The 19,081-nt window shown below is 44.6% G+C and overlaps 1 protein-coding gene across 1 annotated transcript in view; it reads left to right on the forward strand.

Moving 5' to 3' along the window:
- The first annotated feature begins 10,657 nt into the window (after positions 1–10,657).
- Positions 10,658–19,081, forward strand: part of SLIT3 (slit guidance ligand 3) — a 478,838-nt gene continuing 470,414 nt past the window's right edge. The window contains exons 1-2 of the mRNA XM_084215502.1: positions 10,658–10,710; positions 10,892–11,143. Of these exons, the coding sequence (XP_084071628.1) occupies positions 10,959–11,143 (185 nt within the window). The 5' untranslated portion in view covers positions 10,658–10,710; positions 10,892–10,958. The remainder of the gene's footprint in view (positions 10,711–10,891; positions 11,144–19,081) is intronic.

Raw genomic sequence — 19,081 nt, forward strand, 5'->3', positions numbered from 1 at the left:
TGGATATGTTGTTCTTATTTAAAAAAAAAAAAATCTCAAATCAAACCCAACACCCTTTTCTGTTCCAGGAGCTGGCCTTTGCCCCTGCATGTTTATTCTGTCTAATTACACTGGAGAGATTTCCAATTCAAAATGCTGGGTCAAAAAAAAAAAAATTTTTTTGTGTGAAATGGAGAAGTGAACAGTTTAGACTTACAACTGAAACTTCAAAGCCTTTGTCTGATGTTTTCTAAATCTGTCTCCTGGCTGTTTTAGGCTCTAAAAATGCTACTTCAATAATTAGATTGCCAGAAAAATTCCCACAAATTTTAACACAAATTAACACAAATTTGCACTTGGTGCACATGAACCTGTTCTAGGCTGCCTGTTTACAAAAGACAAAGTCTGTCCTATTTCTGAAATTACTGCTTATATTTTGGCACAAGGAAGCAGTTGCATGACAATAAAATGGTGGAGAAATGTTCATCCTAAATTCAAACTGATCAAGAGTGACCAGGAATCCAGGCTTCCTACAGCAATTACCTTCCACTTTTTTAGTTTATTGTAATATCCAAAACCAGAATAACTCTATTGCTTCCTTTTTGTGGTCATATATTTTGGATTTAGTTCCCTCAAATCTTCAACTGCTTAATGATTGTAGAGTCACTTTCTTGGTTACTATCTCCTGTTCTATCTGCTTCAAGAGAATTAAATTCCAAGCCCAAGTGGCCCAGCTGGTATTTTGTGCTCAGCAGCTGGTGCAGAATGAAGGCAAAGCTGTCCCAGCACAAACAGCCCCAACCTGGGAGCTGTGTCCCACCACAGCCTGCCTTGAAACTCCAGAGAACTTGAGTAATGAGGGTGATATAAAAGTGGATCTTTATTTGATTGCCTTCAGGGCAGTTATGGAAAGATGCCCACAAAAGCCTTCAAATAAAGATCCACTCTTTCTTCTATTCCCTCCTGGCTAAAATTATATCAAGCTTCATTTCTAGATTAGGAAAAAAGGTAAAAGGCTCAGTGCTGAGCTGTGCTCCCTGAAACACAGAACTGTTGGGGTGGTGTGGGAGGCAGGGGCAGTGCATCCTGCAGAGTGGCACCAAAATTCCACTGCCCAAGCTAAAATGAGGAAGAAGAGGCATTAAAAAATCAGATTAGCAATGCAAGTAAAAATAAGGATTGGAAGTTGTAAATAATGTTTGACAGTAGTTACAGAGGAAAAAGGCTGTTGCCAGATATTTAGCTGTTGTATTGAAATTTGAAATATGTTTTCTGCGCAGCATCTCGGAAAAGAATTCCATCTGTGATGTGAATTTTGATTTTTCTCCATGCTTAAGGGTAAATGATTGTATATGACAGACAGTAAAGAAGGTACAAGTTCCAGTAAAAGACATTTTAAAGAAAGGGAATGATAAAGTTAAATCTTTTAGGCTATTCAAAATGAGATAGCAATCTACAGTAGCATTAGAATAATTTTAGTGGCATAGAGCGGGTTTCTAAGGCATAAAACCTCGAGCTTAGAAATCATTCTGGCTATGAAGCCAGGTTTTAGAGTCACTCTAGGGTAAATTGGCATTTTGACATTCAGAGACCTTTTTCAAGAAGTAAAAGGTTAATAGCACAAGGCCTTTTCTTCTGTAAATTGTATTCTCTGTGAAGAGGGTTGTTGAGGGTGAATCATGAAATGCTTCAGCACTTCTCGAAGAGAAAATGATAGAAAAGCAATTAGGTTATGGAATCCTGAGAGTTCACATATAAAGTTACATGATTTCAGGAGTTTTCTCCTATTCCTTCCACAGTGACAGTGAATGATGTCATAAAATTAAATTGTGGTTGAAATCAGTCCTACTGCTTGCCACCAGCAAGAGAAGTCTTTATTTTCCAATTCTGATCTTTTGTTTCCATATTTTGTATGTTCATTAAAGGAAGCATGGGCATGGTTGCCCTTTTAATTCCAACATTTCTAAACAATTTCTCTTGAAAAAAGACAACCATGATCACAAGGAAGTTTTATTTCAAGGCCCAGCACATTATTTGCTGATCTTTAATAAGGAATGTTAGTATTTAAGGCTTTCATGGGTACTTTAAACGTGTTTAAATTCTCTTAATACTTCAAAAGTCTGAGCAGATCAGACTTTTTGTGCCTGAAAGTGGAAACAAGATTGGAAGTAGCACTTTGGAATCTTTTGTGCCCATCCAATTAGGAACCACATTGAATACAGACTGCTCTCATTCCAGTGGGTTTTACTGATTTTTCTATGCTAAGTGCAAGATTGAGCTTGAAGTTTTCAATTCCAATGCCTTAGAATAATCATTATGGAGTTTATTCCCAGGTTTTGCCTTGGAATAGATGATGTGAGGAAGGCTGTGCAGCCCAAGACCAGCCAAATCCCTCCTGCTCTGTGCAGTGTGGCTGGTCACAGCACTGTCCTGATGCTTTTGGTTTCATTGGGAAGTTTCTTGTCCTTCTTTTCCCCCTGGGGCTTGGGGATGTGAAAATAGAAAGCCCAAACATGCAGAAATCTACAAAATGAATTAACTAGATATGCAAATCTTTTGAAGTGGAAAATTCCATGAAATGCTCTCAGATCCTTCATTCCTTGGTGCTCCATGCCTTGCATACAGCATGCAGAGCAGATATTGAAGAGTACTGTTAAAAATAGTGTTCTACAGCCTTCCAGATCGATGTACATACATATGTAAGCACTTACAGGGAAAAGTTGGAATTTTTTACAGTACTTTGCTTTCAATTACCATATCCATTAAAGACATCCATAAGGGAAAAAAAATTTTCTACTGTCAAAGACCACAAAATGTTCACATTAATAAAACATTGCATATTTACAAAATACTTTTAGTTCTTTATATTTAATGCAGACTTTAACTTAGACAGAAAAAATAATTCTTGAAACATGCTTTCAAAAGCTCAGACTGCTCTATAACCTGGTGTGTATTATAAATCTTTACAAACTACTAAATGGGGGCCAGAAGGCTGACTTGCCAAGGTCATAGCCCCTAAGTAACACAAAAGCAAAATCCAGGTTTTCTGGTTCCTGCTTTAAGCACTAGATATTTCCTCTCTGTGCTCAGAAGAATTTTTAATGTGAATGTGTTGGCAAAATGGGGATTTAGCTGCCTTAGCTTTGCACTGAATGTATTTTTTAACTTCTGACATGACTGAACTTTTGGAGTCCATGGCAGGAAACCACTCTGCTGTGAGGAGGTGAAGACCTGGTTTAGGTGCTGATGCCAGCACATGCTAAATGATATTTTAACTTCTCTTGCTGCAACTTTTGAAGCAAACATTCTAGGAAGGCACTTATGCTTCAAAAGCAGACAGTTCTGCTCGACACATTGGTCATGTGAAGCATCCAGGGTGAGGTAATGGAACATTTCACACTGTGGCAGTGGCACTGCTCTAAGTGCAAGTGCTAATAACATTCAATCACAATCCACGTGTGATTTATAGCAGCTTTGAGTGCTTTATTTTCTCCAAAGATGCAAAAAACTTGCAGCTTAGTTTTGTCCTCCAAGACAATGCAAAGTAATAATCACTTTTTCCATGTAAAAGGACTTATTTGGGGTACATCCTGCCCCATCTTTCTGATTTGGCTTCCAAACAGAGGAAGTGGTCAAATATTTAAAACTTTAAGTATTTAGGATATAAAGCTGATAGTCTCTATCCAAAGTTTGGAGTTGTTAGCTCTTGTCCAAGTGTTCATTTCTGGGCCTGCAGCTCTGAAGACTTCTGCATTTAACACACTTCAGGTGTGGAGCAAGGAGCCTGTATTGAAATTTCCAGCCAGGATTTGTGCCCCTCTAACTGTTTGGGGGTTTTAACAACTGCTGGTGTAGACAGCCATGAATAATGAATTATTGCCTTGAATGATGAACTGTGCCTTGAATTAGAAAAACAAAACAAACCCTAAATGTCCTCTGGTGCAGAATCTCTCAAAATTGCTTAGTGACAATTTCTAGCTGAGACAGAAGAGGCTGAAGCTAAGGAAAAACTCCTTCATGTGGCAGGGAAGGGCAGGGGTTCTACACTTTGACTCTCCAATCTCTCCTGCGACCATTGCCAAAGCCTGCTGTGTTCTGTACCCAAAGTAACACCAAGGATGCCATGCTGTGACATCCTTGCCCTTTTATATGTTTCATAAGTATTGAAATGATTTCTATTTCCCAACTAATCTGGTACTTCCTTGCAGGATTATTACACTCCCTGTGAACAGAACAAAATGTCTCGAGTATTGCCTGCTACACGCAAGCCATGTTCTTATTTTTTGTATTTATTTTGTATTTATGTATTTTTTCTTCCCATCTTTTCCTCCTTTTGGTCATTCATGTACTCAAATGCTGAGCATGATGCAGAAAAAGCTGTGTGTGCAAGAGACAGGTGACTCAATAGTTAATGCTCTAGAGCTGATGGGATGTATGGCAGGGTGAGCAGCAGAGGGGATATAACGTGGAAGGCTTGTTTCTGATATAGGATACAAATCTAATACAGAAAAACCTAATTCAATTTACTAAGCTTTTAGTGGAACTACTTTTTGTTTACTTCATAAGCTGTAATTTAAAATTCTTTAACACATTTAAAACATTTTCAGCAGCTGTGAAGGGCCATGATCCCATCTCAGCACTGGCTTCCTGGTACTTCCCACTCTGACTACTGAAGCAATAGCAGATTAGAAACTACAATAAGGAGCAAGTGAATTCAATACCATCCATTATTAGAATTAAACTGACAGAATAAACTAATTCCAAATTTCAAGGACAATTGCAATTCAGTCTCAGAATGTAAGCAAGTGAGAGAATAGGTGGTTTAAGTTTCATTCATGATCTCCTACGTAATTACTGTGCATGAGAGCTCTGTTTTAAGTGGAAGAAATCCCATTTAAATTCCTTGTCACTTAAAGTTCCCACACTTTTTGTGTCTTACGTGCTGAATCCCAGGTGTGCCAGGGGACAAAGTGGCAGAACACTTCTGGCATGAGGTCCTCTTCCTCTGTCTCCCAGTGGGAGTGCATTCATGTAATTTATCTATTGCATTTATGTAATTTATCTATGTGCACCATGTAATTTATCTTGAAATTAACTGTAAGCACTTGTGCTTGCGTGTTTCACGAAGAATGTGTTGGAAGCTCAAAATTGTCCAGATTTCTATTTGGATGTTTGTCTTTTTTTTTTCCCCCCTTACCTCTCCCCAAGCAGCTGCTGTGATGGTCCTGTCTGGTTCTGCCCACCCTGCTCCCAGAATTCACTTTCCTAGCACAGGTTGCTGATGTTTTAACTGGTTAGAAGGGCATATAAAGCTTCTTTCCTTGGCTTGATTTTGTAATCTCTTTCAGAGATTATATTTAATATATTTCAGATTCTATTTCCTCTATTTCAGAGGAAGCAGTAACCTTCAGTAGTGCCTTGGATCTGACTACTACTTTCATTTTACAGTATTTTAAGAGCAGTACACGCTTATTTCAACGGGCACAATATTTCAAAACGGAGGCACGGGTGCAAACATTGTTTGCTTAGCTTAACTCGCCCTTAACCAAGAAAACAAACCGCTGTTTTTTGGGTTAGCATGAAGAAAAATCGCTGTTTTTTGGGTTAGCATGAAGAAAAATCGCTGTTTTCTGGGTTAGCACGAGGAGGGACGGCGGGAGGGCTCGGCCGCGAGAGGGCACCGCGACCCCGAGGCTGCGGCGGCGCGACCGGGCGGCACCGGGGCGGCAGCGCGCACCGAACCCAGCCCGCTCCCGGCTCCTGGGGGAATCCAGCGCCGATTCCTCGGCCTGGACAGCGTGCCCGAGGCTTTGCTTTATGTCCTTTTTAGGCAATGTGCTCGCAGACTTGATTTAACTCGCTGTATGTCGCTGCTGCCCCGGCGGTTGCGTCGGTCGGGGTTTGGGATGCGCGCATCAGCCTGGCCGTGTGAAGAAGCACTGAGGTGTCTGATGTGCTTGAGAGCTCCTCTTCGAGCTGCTGGAGAGCCTTGTGACTTATGATAAGATTCAAGGCTTGACTCCTTTGAAGTGATCGAAATTTTAGTCATTTCAAAATTAGTCATTTCCTCTCCACCCTCCTGGTTGCTGCTGCTGGTGGAAGCTCTGCTCAGCTGTGCAGGTAGTCCTGCAGCACCGATGCTCCTTTGCTCTTCAACCAGAGTGCCACACGCTTGGATTCCTTTCATGGGTCTTAATTTTTGCCCAGAAACTTTGAGATTTCAGGGCTTCACCCAGCTGACCAGTTCCCACCAGGCCTCTAGACAACTGACTATTGTGCATGCTAAAAAATGAGCATTTGGGAGCCATCAGCTGTCCTGCACATGTGCAGGCCACATGCACAGCACCAGTGCAGCGAGCCCTGTGCTTCCCAGACTTGCTGCACAGCGTGTGCCTGTGCACAACTGCCCAGCAAGTCCCCAACAAGGGACACGGTGACGTTATGCATGACACACCATGTCATTTATCTTGAAATTAACTGTAAACACTTGTGCTTGCGTGTTTTGGGAAGAATGTGTTGGAAGCTCAAAATTGTCCAGATTTCTATTTTGGTTTTTCTTTTTTGTTTGGTTTTTCCCCCTTACCTCTCCCCAAGCAGCTGCAGTGATGGTTCTGTCTGGTTCTGCCCATCCTGCTCCCAGAACTCAGCTTTCCTCAGCTGGTATGGAGGGTGCCATTCCAAGGTAATGTTGATGGTGGATTCTCAAGAGAAGGCAGCTACAGAAGCACTTAGGTGGCAGCACTGCTTGAATGTAGATATACTCTGAACCTCTGCTTAGTAAATGCCATCCTCTGCTAAGGGGAAAAAAACAAAGCTATTTTTTTTTTCCTTACTTGAAAACAATTATTTATGTATTAGTCAGTTTTCAAAGATGTTCTAAGTCGTGAGCTACTAATTTACTAAGAGAAACTATGTTTCTTTGTAGTATATTTCTTATTGCAGAAGCAGCAGGCAAGATTTAAATCCCTGCTGAGCAAACAGCACACCTTTGATAGTAATCTTGTTTGTAAGGTTTTTACATATATGGAAATGTTGTTAGTGTCTAATACTCGAGGAAATGGTACAGATAAAAGCTGTCCAGCTTCAGATGGCCCCTAAAAATAACTTCCCTAAATTTGTATTTATATTAGAAAGAAAGACTTTATTTATTCAAATTATCCAATAATTTGTAGCTTTGTGCAGTTTTGTGTTACACTTGCTGTGCTGACCTCTGCCAGTGCCCTAGAAGGAGAATGAAGAGTGACTAGTTTGCCAGCCTGTGGCAATTGCTGTGAGCCAGGAGCCATAGGATGTGTGTGAAGGAAAACCAACAGAGTTAACACCCTGCTCCTCTGTGCTGAGTCCTGAGATTGTGTGGCCATCTCCCTTTAAGAGCTGTTTTAACTGGAATGCAGGAGAATGTGCCCCTCAGCTTTTATAAAAATTAAATATGTTTCAAGGATAGGCTCGGCTCTTGGCTCATCCGTTTTTCTGCCATTTAATCAGGTTCACTTTTCTTTCAGGGAAATTTTACTGTGAGGGATTATCACTGAAGCATGGAATATGTCAACTGCTTTGGATGACAGAGTTGAAGAGGCTTTAGGGATATTGTTTTTCGCTATGATGTCTGCATTACCTATAATCTTATTTACTGAGCATCCAACTGCTCCTGTACCCCCATCCTGATGCGAGGGGTGTGTGCCTGTCCTTAGGGTTATCTTCAGGGCTGGGAAGATGATTGCTAGTGAACTAGAACAGGAAAAGAGCCTTTGCTTGGAATGATGTTGCCTGGCTGCCAAGGGAAGTCAGGTTCCAACAAAAGTATTTTCACTGTCAGAACGAGCTAAGGGCGTGCACAGTCAGCCTGTGCAGTGGAGACTTCAGAGCTTTGCGAGTACTTTGTCTTCCTAAGCAGTGCAATTTCTGTCCTGCCTGGTCTGAACCAGCTGTTCCTTGTTCAAGAGCTGATCTCTTGTAGGCTCACACTTGACAGAGGGTGCTGGCCTCGGAATAGATAGTGCTGAGTGTCGGTGACGTGCCTGGAGCTGGCTGTGCCCTGGCTCTGGAGAGGCAAAAGGAGAGGGACACAGCTCGGGCCCCCCTGGTTATCTCTGCTGCTTTGGGCACTGGGAGGCTGGACAGGGCTCTGGGGCTTTGCCCCTTTCTGCTGCTCACACTGCTGGTCAAAGTCATTCCCCTCTGCCTTTTGATCTGGGAAAGGAGAGGTTAATTTGGGAATCCAGGCAGGGTGATACACCCCTTCCCAAGCTTTTGGTTTCTGTGGCTTTGGGATGGATGAGGGGATAGCATCTTCTGAAGCAGCATAAAGCTCAAGGGGTGACAGCTGAGCCCGTCTGGGCATTTTCCAGCCTTGTGTCACTCGCCACTAGGGCTGGACACTGCTGTATAAGGGCCACTGCACTGAGCTTTGGGTTCTCTCACCAGGGGTTCAATCTCAAGGCTTGATTAAGGTGGTTTCTAGAAACAAATACAATTTTTCATGCAAATAATTCACTTTTATATGAGAAAAACAACTTTCTCGTTTTTTCCAACAAAGATCAGGAGAGTTGTAGGTTAACTTGTGGTCTTGCTTGTGCTCGTTGGCAAATTTGCCTTCACAGGGAAATTGAGTATCAAATGTTTGCTTGTTGCAGAAGGCAGTAGACAAGTAGCTGCTTTGCTGGCTGTGAAGGGGAACAATTCACTGGTTTGAGCAAAAATAGCTATCCAGGAGGGCAGGAATGCCTCAGGTAATTCCAAATTCAGTAATCAAAACATGAAGAAAACATTGCCAGAATTGAGCAGGTTATTTAGGATCTGCTACTTCACACTGGAAGGCCATATCCATAGCTCATGGAGAACATCTTACAATGATTTTCCTACTAGCCCTTCACTTAAAACACTAAATATTTGTGGAAAAAAGATGAGAGCAGGTTTTGGGCACAACCTGAGAACCTTGAGTCCTAATGTAACTTAGCAATGTCAAATCTTTGGAGCGTTGTGAGGGTTTTGTGGCAATGCTGGCCATGATCCTTGTTGAAAACTTCCTTACCCCCAGGATCAGAGCCTAGACTCCAGAGTCATGGACCACAAGTTTGTGATGTAGATAAAGAACAGATTATCTGTGTTCCCAAGTAAGTTAGTCATAAACCTGTCTTTTGAACTATTTTTAAGTCTGTGAAATAAGAAACAAGGTTTATTGAAACAGGCGGATGTTTGTGATGTGCATCCAGCAGCTTTATTTTGGGTCAGTAGGTCACCGTGTGTATGGTGCACTGTGGGGAGACCCTACCTGCAGAGGGGCCAACACCTTAAAAAAAAAAGTGCCTTGTGGCAGGAGTTGCCATTTTCCCAGTTGCCATTTCTCTAGGACTTTGGGAGTGTGCTGCCTATTTTGGCCCTCTTTAGGTAAAACATCTGAGCATTAAACCGCACCGGATCAGAACAGGATGACCACGTGCAGGCACCCTGCTTTTGTCTTATTAAGCAAATTTTTCCAATTTCTAACTTTTGGTGCCGAGCTTCAGCGCTCGAAGCCCAGCAGTGACCCCAGCGGAGTCCCGGGACGGGAGGCGCTCGGGCTGGGGCGGGACAGGGACGGTGCCGGTGTGCGGGGAGCGCAGCCCGGGTGTCCCCGTGTCCCCGGAGCGATGTGCGGGGAGCACAGTCCGGGTGTCCCCGGAGCGATGTGCGGGGAGCACAGTCCGGGTGTCCCCGGAGCGATGTGCGGGGAGCACAGCCCGGGTGTCCCCGGAGCGGTGTGCGGGGAGAGCAGCCCGGGTGTCCCCGGAGCGGTGTGCGGGGAGTGCAGCCCGGGTGTCCCCGTGTCCCCGGAGCGGTGTGCGGGGAGCGCAGCCCGGGTGTCCCCTGTCCCCGGAGCGGTGTGCGGGGAGCGCAGCCCGGGTGTCCTCGGAGCGGTGTGCGGGGAGCGCAGCCCGGGTGTCCCCTGTCCCCGGAGCGGTGTGCGGGGAGCGCAGCCCGGGTGTCCCCTGTCCCCGGCCGAGCAGCCGCCGCCAGGGGGTACTCGGGGAGAGCGAACGCCGGCAACAAAAGGCGGCGCAGCCTCCCCGGCCGCAGAGGCAGCGCGGAGCCGCTGCGGTCCCGTTCCCGTGCTCCAGCCCGCACATTCCTTCCCGAAACCCCAACCGGGGCCGGGTGGGGGCTCGCCCCCGCTCCGGCAGCCGCGAGCCCCCGCCGCGGCGGCGGGAGGGGAAGGGAAGCAGGGGCTGCGAGGCGCCGCCGAGTGCCCCAGCGCCGTCCCCGGGCCGGCCCGGCTCGGCGCTGTGCCGGTCCCTTTGCCGGTGCCCGTCGCGGTCCCCGCGGGTCCCGAACTCGCGGCGCGGCGGGCCCGGCCCGGGCGGGCGGTGACGTCAGGCGCGGCGGCCAATGGCGCGGCGGGGGGGGCGCGCCCCGCTCCATCCCCGCTCCGCGCTCGGCAGCGGCGGCAGCGCTGCTCCGGCACGGCTCGGCTCGGCTCGGCACTGCCCGGCACGGCTCGGCTCGGCCCCGCACGGCTCCGACACAGCCCGCGGCGGGGGCGGGCCCGCGACCGAGGGGTCGCTGCGAAGCCCCGGCCGTCCCCTCCGCGGGTTACCTGCCCGGCCCAGGTGGGGCGGTGCAGAGCGGAGGAGGCTGTTTTGGAGGTTGCCGCCGCTCCCGATGGATGTTTTGTGTGTGTTTGCCTCTGCTCCCGGGTTCTCTTTCATCTGAGGACGCATCTGGCTCGAGCTCTGTTAAACTATCTGCCTTCTGGTACCGTTCGTAGATAACAGAAAGAAACCTGAGCCCGAAAGGCAATTCCCCACCTTCTTCCACCTAACGTGACCTTCTCGGGCGCCTTTGAAGCTTTGCTGGTGCTCCGGCGATGATGGCAGTGGTGGGTTCCCTTGGGCTGTACTAAGAGCCTCTTGTTTTCTTTTCCCTTTTTTCTTAGAGGCATTTCATCTTTAAGGGCCGGCTGCTCTCGCTCACTTTTATACCCACCGAAGCCATCGAGAACCATGTTGTCTGGTGGGAGAAGTGCGTTTCTGTGCCTTGGAACGATCCTGAGCTTTTGGAGCTCCGCGAGTTGGATGCCTGTTGGAGGATGCCCGCATAAGTGTACGTGTATCGCTTCCAACGTGGATTGTCACGGACTGGGACTCAAAACTGTGCCGAGGGATATTCCCAGGAATGCGGAGAGACTGTAAGTAAAAACCGTTAAGGGCTTCTCGAGCACTCGTAGCAACACCTGGGACGAGTTTCCCAACACCTGCCTATCAGTGCAGAGCGCTCGGTAACAGGAGTTTCAGCAATCCAACACGGATTAATGTTTTCAGGAGGGAAGGGGAGGAGCTTTTCGGGAGTTGCAGCGCTCCTGCCGCTGTGCCTTTGTACGAACGATCGGTTTCAGAGTTTCACGGGAACTTTCAGCTGCCGCCTGATCGGGTTTTGCAGTGACTTGCTTGAAATGGAGTTGGGAGCTGTACCTGGAGTGCTCCCGGCTGTAATCACTGTCAGTGCAAACACCAATTTAATATGCAATTAGAAACCTGGATGTTTTCACCTGGCGGCTGCTAGCAGTTTCTCCTTACTTTCTCAGCATGGTGATTTCATCACCGTGGCAAACCGACTGCTTCCATAAACTAATTCAAACGGAGAAGTCACATTAAACAGCCTCTAATTTCTGTTTTAAACTGCTGCGGGGAAGCCGGGTATTCATTTTTTAATCTGCCTCAGGGTTTATGATAGCAACGTAACGCTGTGGGGAGCACGGAGAATAATGAATGTGTTCGTAGCAAATCCCCTGTATTGTGAGTTCTCGGGAGTTTTTTAGCTGTTTTTACTCAGTGAGTTCCTAGGGAGAAAGCTGAAAGCAAAGTTGAGTTTTCTGATAGAGTTCTGGCACTCGCTCGGTGCAGGGGACGGCGTCTCTGACGTGCCTTAATGCATAGCAGATGGCACAGCTCAGAGAGTGCCCGGTGCGAGATAGGGACACGGCCGGGGGGGGTGGCAGAGGGACATGGCCCGGGAGGGGTGTTAGAGGGACATATCTAGGGGGGAATGTTACAGGGACACGTCCAGGGAGGGGTGTTAAAGGGACAAGTTCATTCTGGGGGGAATGTTAAAGGGATACGTCCATGGGGGGGATGTTAAAGGGACGCGTTCAGGGAGGGGTGTTAAAGGGACAAGTTCATTCTGGGGGGGAATGTTAAAGGGACACGTCCATGGGGGGGATGTTAAAGGGACGCGTTCAGGGAGGGGTGTTAAAGATGTCCATGGGGAGGGATGTTAAAGGGACATGTCCATGGAGGGGGATATTAAAGATATCCATGGAGGGGGAATGTTAAAGGGACACGTCCATGGAGGGGATGTTAAAAGTGTCCGGAGAGGAATGTTAAAGGGACACGTCCATGGAGGGGAATATTAAAGATGTCCATGGAGGGGGAATGTTAAAGGGACATGTCGATGGAGGGGATGTTAAAAGTGTCCAGAGAGGGGAATGTTAAAGGGACACGTCCATGGAGGGGATGTTAAAAGTGTCGGGACAGGGGAATGTTAAAGGGACACGTCCATGGAGGGGATGTTAACAGTGTCCGGAGAGGGGAATGTTAAAGGGACACGTCCCGGGGGAATGTTAATCAGAGCCCGGCCGGGCAGCGCGGCGCGCTCCGCTCCGGGGTGACCCCAGGAGAGCGCAGCCGGCTGTGCCTCTGTGGGTTAGCCCCGACTTAAAATGCTTTTGAACTTGTAAGCAAATGCTGTAGATTGTATGGCCTGACTTCCTGTTTTATTTCCTTCTGGGTCATAGACTTGGGGAAACTTCAAATTCTCAGGCAGTTTTTCCTCCGAGGAAGAAAGCTGGATGAGGTTACTAAGCAAACAAAGTTTGTGTGCAAAGAGCACTCCTAAAGGCTAAGTTCTGTCCCAGAATGAGATTTTATAGAATGCTTGGCTGTTTCTAAATGCATTTTATAGCGCTGAGAGCTCTTAAATGATAGCAATATGCAGCTTTCTTACTGCACTGTTCTACACCTTGAATGTTTTGTGGCCATATCAGCCCTCCTTTAACCTCAGCTGTGTGAGCAATAGCTTTCAGATGTCAGTGCTACAGAAACCTTGACTTCTGTGCCTGAAACCGTGTACTCTGAAATTGGTGGGTAGCAAGCTGGCATTTTAGAGCCAAAAAAAAACCCCAAATCTGGAACAACAAACCCCACAACAAGCCAGTAGCAGGGGAGCATGCCAAGAATGTGTGATAACATGGGTGGTTTGTGTGCTTCGCTGGTGAGGTGTGTGAATGGCTTAAAGAGTTAAAGGCTAGAATTAAACTTTTAAATTGCAGGTTGAAGTGATTCACAAGCACAAGGTTAGTTGGCCACCTGAGAACCATTTCATAAATGGTAATTTGTTGTAGCTGGAGTTTCAGGGGGGCTGAATTCATGTTGTTACTGGGTTTCATTTGTGAGAACGAACATCAGAGTTGTGAACTTTCCTTGCCTGCTGCAGGAAGCTGAGCCAGAAGAAGAAAGCTCTTAGCCTTGGCAGATTAAGTGTTAAAAAGAATGAAGGAGAGCATAGTCCCTGTCTGGGTCTTGTTCTATTTGGTGTTATTTACAGATTTAAATTTTAGATTAATGGCTGCGAAAAGAACAATAGTAGCGATTTCACAATATTCAGTTTGAACATTTAACCTCAGAGGTACCACCGCTGATAAATGTGAAATGTAGCTGTGTTGGATGGTTTGTTTGGGGTTTTTTACATATATAAATAGTGTATTGTTGGATCATTCAGTGGCTGAAACCTTGTGGAAATAGGATACAGAAGGCCGTGTGGTAACACTTTAATCTGTATTTTAAATACTGTTTTCAGTTTTCATTTCTGTCAGTCCATTGTCACCGTTTCTGTAGCGTTCACCAACATCTTCATTACAACTCTTTTAAAGCTTGTATCAGCTTCTTCAAATCTAGATTCCTACTAATTGCACCAGCTTGGGTTTTCTGATGTAAGCAGTAGAGAGAAAAAGACTCTGAGTAAATTCTGCTCATAGGTGAGACATCAGTCAGCCACAGGATATCTCAGAGTATCTCATTCTGCCCTGTGGTCCACAGCACCCTGTAACTATTTATGACATAACAGCGGGTTGATGTGTAATCTTCTTACTTGTATGTTTAGCATGTAAATAACACCAAATTGATCATATCTGAAATCACAAAAATATTTTTAATCTCGGAGAAATGTTTATAGGTTGGGAAAATGATTTTAACAAGTTTCTTGATGGCCACACACGAAGTGCCTTTTTAAACTGTTATGCTCTGGAAAGGCATTTATTTCTCTCTGCATTCTCCTGAGCTAAAAATTCCACATACCTGTTCAAGTCGGAAACTTCTTGCTTTAATTAGTAAAAGATCTAATGGCACCACTTAAAATATTTTGCCACCAAGCTTTTGGAGTTATGTTTGGACAAATGTTACAGATTGTTTGGGCTAATGGAGCCAAGTTAAATATTATTCAAATTTGTGTTAATATGAAACCCAGGAAAACTGAAAATATAACATTAAGGAAACAATGGGAAATATCTTTAGGGGGAAAAGAATTTCTTATTGAGGAGTTCTATTAAATGAACTAGATGCATGCTTGATCTTTTTTTTTTTTCCCCTGAACACTTTGAAGGTCTGGAGGTTTGTACCTGTGATTTCTACCTTGAAGGAAATCCACAAATTAAACAGTGATCACAGAAACAGAGTTATAAAACAATTCCATACTTCTATTTTTAATTTTTACACAGATTGATCTTTAATAGTGACTTTGCAAATACAGCAAGTAGGTGTTAGGTTTGTACTGCAGTTTTTACCTTGTGATTATGTTGTATGATAGACTTCTAATTGTGTGGTTGAGATGGAAGCTTTGGCTCACCTCTCCTGAAGAGCTAAAAGAGGTGAAAACTGTCCTGCTGCACAATGAAATTACCCAGTCTGGAGAAGAAAAGTGGTGAAGCAAATCCTTGTCACTTCCAGGAGGGACTTCCAATGATGCTTGTTCTGGAGAAGGAATGCTCAGGATAGCCATCATATTCCATATTTACAATATTTCATCATGTTGCAGAATGTGATGCTCCACAGGGGTCCTTGAGCAGGATGGCAGAGCTGCCCTTGTGGTTGTTGTTATTATTTACTGATCCCTTCCACACTTGTGAGCAAATTAGCACCTTACCAAAAATAGAAGTTGATGGAATTTTTGTGTTTTGGAGAAAAACTGGTAATTTATTAGATAACTTCTGAAGTGGGCACAGTGATTCTTATATTTTAGCTGGGCAACTGATAAGACTTTTTGACCTAATAAAGGAAGAACATTTAAGGATATGTAAACACATCTGTGAGAATTCCAAATATTTTACCTTTCTGAAATGTTCCTTAGGATTGTTCCATCAAACTCCCATAAGCAGGGTTTCCTTAGCTGTGCTTCACTTATCAGATGTGATTATTTACATCATTTCCTTCAGTGGAAACGTTTTCTGTAGATGTCGAATATCATACATGAAGCTCTCTATAACACTTAGTAATGCTGGTGGCCAGGTTTAGTTTGAGATGATGCATAAATGCAGGGAGCAGATCAAAGCCTGACAGCTGAGTTTTCCAGCTCTGAAAGGAACCAGTGATTCTGAGAAAGTGCTCAGAAGTCTTCTGGGTCAGTGTCTGCCTGGTGTTTGAATGTGGAGCATGATTCTTTGTGATTTTCCTCCTCTTCATGCCTGGATATCTCCCTGTCTGTTAGCAGCACATTACATATGTATAAAAGCTTCTTTGGGGAATTTAACCATGTTTGAGTTCTTGATGAGTTTGTTTGGTGGCTTAGGCTCTTGTTTAATTGATAGCTCTCCTGTGTTAGTCATTGCTTTGTTTTGCCTTTCATTTGAAGGATTCTTTACCTTGCTAAATTGATAAAGCTTGCAGGACTAATCTGTTCTGTGCTTTGTCTGAGCAGCTAAATTGAGTGTGTCCACATTTAGGTGCAATTTAGAAGCTTAGTCATCTGCTTACTCCTGAGTTTTCATGTGGTCTGGGGTTTCTGTTACACAAATATATTATTATGGTGGTTTTGGCCTAGGTGCATGGAGCTGCTGAAGTTGCACTGGCTTGTAATAAGTCTTCAACTTCCTCAATTCTGTCTCCAAATTAAATCTAAGCTCCTGTCTTGAATGCTTCCATATTCCTGCAGAAGGCGATGTTAAACACATGCAAATATAATTATGTGACTCTTACACTGACATTCTGCTTTTCTAGAGTTCTTCCCACTAGGGATTACCACTCATTTGTTTGTAGTAATTGTCTCCAAAACCTTGCATGGAGCATTTCTCAGATATTTTTTTTTTCCCTAGGTCATGTGTCAGTAAGTGGATGTAGATGGCTTTAACTTGGAGAGCTTGCTCTTGGAGGGACTGATCCTGGGGAAACTGCACTGAGTTCTCTGATTTTTATGGGGATAAATCCCTTTTCCTAATGGAACTCTGACTAGCAGTGCTTGAGTGGATGTTGGCACAAGCCTGGGTAGGATCAGTCTGGTGCTATTAAATCTGTGACATGGTTTTGGAGAGATGGGAGCAGGAAGGAGGATGGAATTAGCTCTTGCAAATTGGTAGCTGCAGAAGCAAGCAGTGGCCACTGTCATGTTGCCTGTATTTATTTGCACAAATTTGGATTAGATTTTGAGATGAAAGAGACCAGGCTGCTTCCTGCAGAACTTTTTAATGAGCTTCTCTGAGACTATTTACTTTTATTCATATTCTTACTTTTGCAGCTGAGTATTGATTCATGCAAAGGAGTCAGGCCAAAGAAAAACTGCCCCTCTGAAGAGCAGCTGTTGTCTTTTAGGAAGTCCTGAAATACAGATGATGAGTATTGTTTTTATATCCCTGGAATCTGTGCACTGTATGGCTTTGGGGAAGCATGTAGCCAAGAATGCAGGTGCAGCTTACCTGTGGGGATGTGAGGCCAATAAAAAAAGCAAATCCTGATGCTCTTTTATTGGCCCTGTGCTTGTATAAAACTGTTTGTGTTTTACACTGTCATTTGACCTTTATAAAGGGTGAGAACTACCTGTCATCTTTTGTCACTGACAGAGTACAAACATTTCCAGTTGTGTTTAAAACAAAAGTAACTTGTCCTGCATGGACATTGGCTTCTGATATTTGTTGTCTGTGTTTTCAAGAATATTTAAGTTATTCCTCAGCCTCCACAGAGCAGAGAAAAATTATTGTCTCACAGAAATCTCACAAGATGCTTGGACATAATGATGCTAGGGGAAAAGGACTTGGCTCTAATAAGGATATTCACTGAGTCATTTCATGTAAAGAAGTGATTTTGTTTACTGCAAAGAGATTATTCAGAAGGCTTCAATCAGGATGTGTTCCCTCCCAGGAGCTAACACCCCAAATGAGCTGAAGCTCAATTTTCCCAAAGCCCTTGATAACGTTTGTGTTGCTGGATTTCCCACAGCGTGGAGCACCTGTAGGAATCCACTCACACATCCTGGGTCCCACAGCTCTCTGAAGGGGCTTCTCTTTTCCTGTTGGCCTTGTTTTCCCTCCTGCAGGACAAAACAGGAGGAGACACGGCGAGTTTCTAACTTCAGGTGAGGAAGGAAGATGAGTTTGGGGAGCAAAGCCCAAGGGAACCTCAAAGGGCAAAGCTTTTCCAAGAGGAAAAGGAGAAGGGCTGACTGCAAGGGACGTGGGGCAGAGGCTCCTTCAGGGGTTTGTCTGTCTGTCCATCCTGCTACAGGCACCTAGATGGAGCAGTGGTGTTCAGAGAATGTTATCATAGTTTTAAAATAGTTTTATTCCCTGTCCTCTTGTGAGGTCTCAGGTCAGGCTGGTGGAAATGTGCCTCCTGTCCTTGGCTCCTTTCTGTTCTGGAGTCACAGGAAGCTTCCAGAAGTTCCCATTGATTCTTTATTCTCCTTGCTTTAGCATAACACAGTATGGATTTTGATGTAGCACTGCTCTCCCATCCCTCTTGTGCTCACCAAGAGTTTGCCAGTGTAAAGCAATCTCAATTCTGTTTTCTTGTTTGTTGTGTAAGTCACATTTAGGATGAGAAAAGGCTGGGTTCCAGTCATGTTTGGGTTGCAATATGGCCCAGGCTCCTCTGTTTTCAGTGTTTTACAAGTCTTTTCTCCACAGATCTGTAATGCTTTTATTTCCAAGTCTGTTTTCAGTGTTTTCTAGTCAGACATATCATCATTTAAGATCTTGAATGGATCTTGTCAATAGCAAGAACTGCTTCTTCCCCATTAGCAAATGGCCTTGTAAGCAACTGACAGTTTGCCTAATGGTATTAAACACATCAAAGATAGGGGAGCAGGGCTGTGCTCTGTACTCAGGAAATTTGAGATTGAGTTGAAGGCCATCTCCACAGAAAAGAGAATTTTAGAGGCAGATTCTTACCTCTGCTATTTTTTTCTTTTTTTTCCCCTGAAATTGAATCTGGTCTGTCAGTTGTCTCTGTCAGAATAAATTTTTGTATTTTGCTTTTACACCATCTGTTTGATGGCTGCAAAATATGATTTTAATCTTATGATTGACAGATTTCTGGAGCTTTTAATTAGATTTTTACCTTTCTGTTTGTAATCTACTTCTTTTTCTAAAACCCTAATTTTGTCTCTCAGGTAGAAATGAGACTGTAGCCATTGCTTCAAACCTGCTTTGCTGTCACTGGTGAAAGAAGGATCTACAGTAAACATGAGTGTGGTTAAAATGAGGCAAAAACCTCAGTTTTAAAGCTGATCTTGTCTTGACTTTCCATTGATCAGCCTTCAAAATCTATGCTTCTAAATTGATTATAGAATTGATGTTCCCAGCAGTTCGTTTTTACCTCTTTTCCTCAATAGCTGCAATACTGTTGCAGAAATGATTCTCAACTTTCTGTCAAAGGGACTCCTCAGGAGAGTTGTGTGGGATGCTGTGCCTGCCTTAATTCCTGCTTCAGCTGCCTGCAGAGGGATCACCCTGCTGGAATTAGCACCAGGGTACTGATGAGAGCTCTCCAACACCTGTAAATGCTGTTGGAGTGCAGCAGCACTGAAGATTTTGGGACACATTATCCCTGGTGGTGGGACTGGCTGCCCTGGTCAGTGTGGTTTGGGG

The sequence above is a fragment of the Fringilla coelebs genome, assembly GCF_963513975.1.
Source record: "Fringilla coelebs genome assembly, chromosome: 15".
Lineage (NCBI taxonomy): Eukaryota > Metazoa > Chordata > Aves > Passeriformes > Fringillidae > Fringilla > Fringilla coelebs.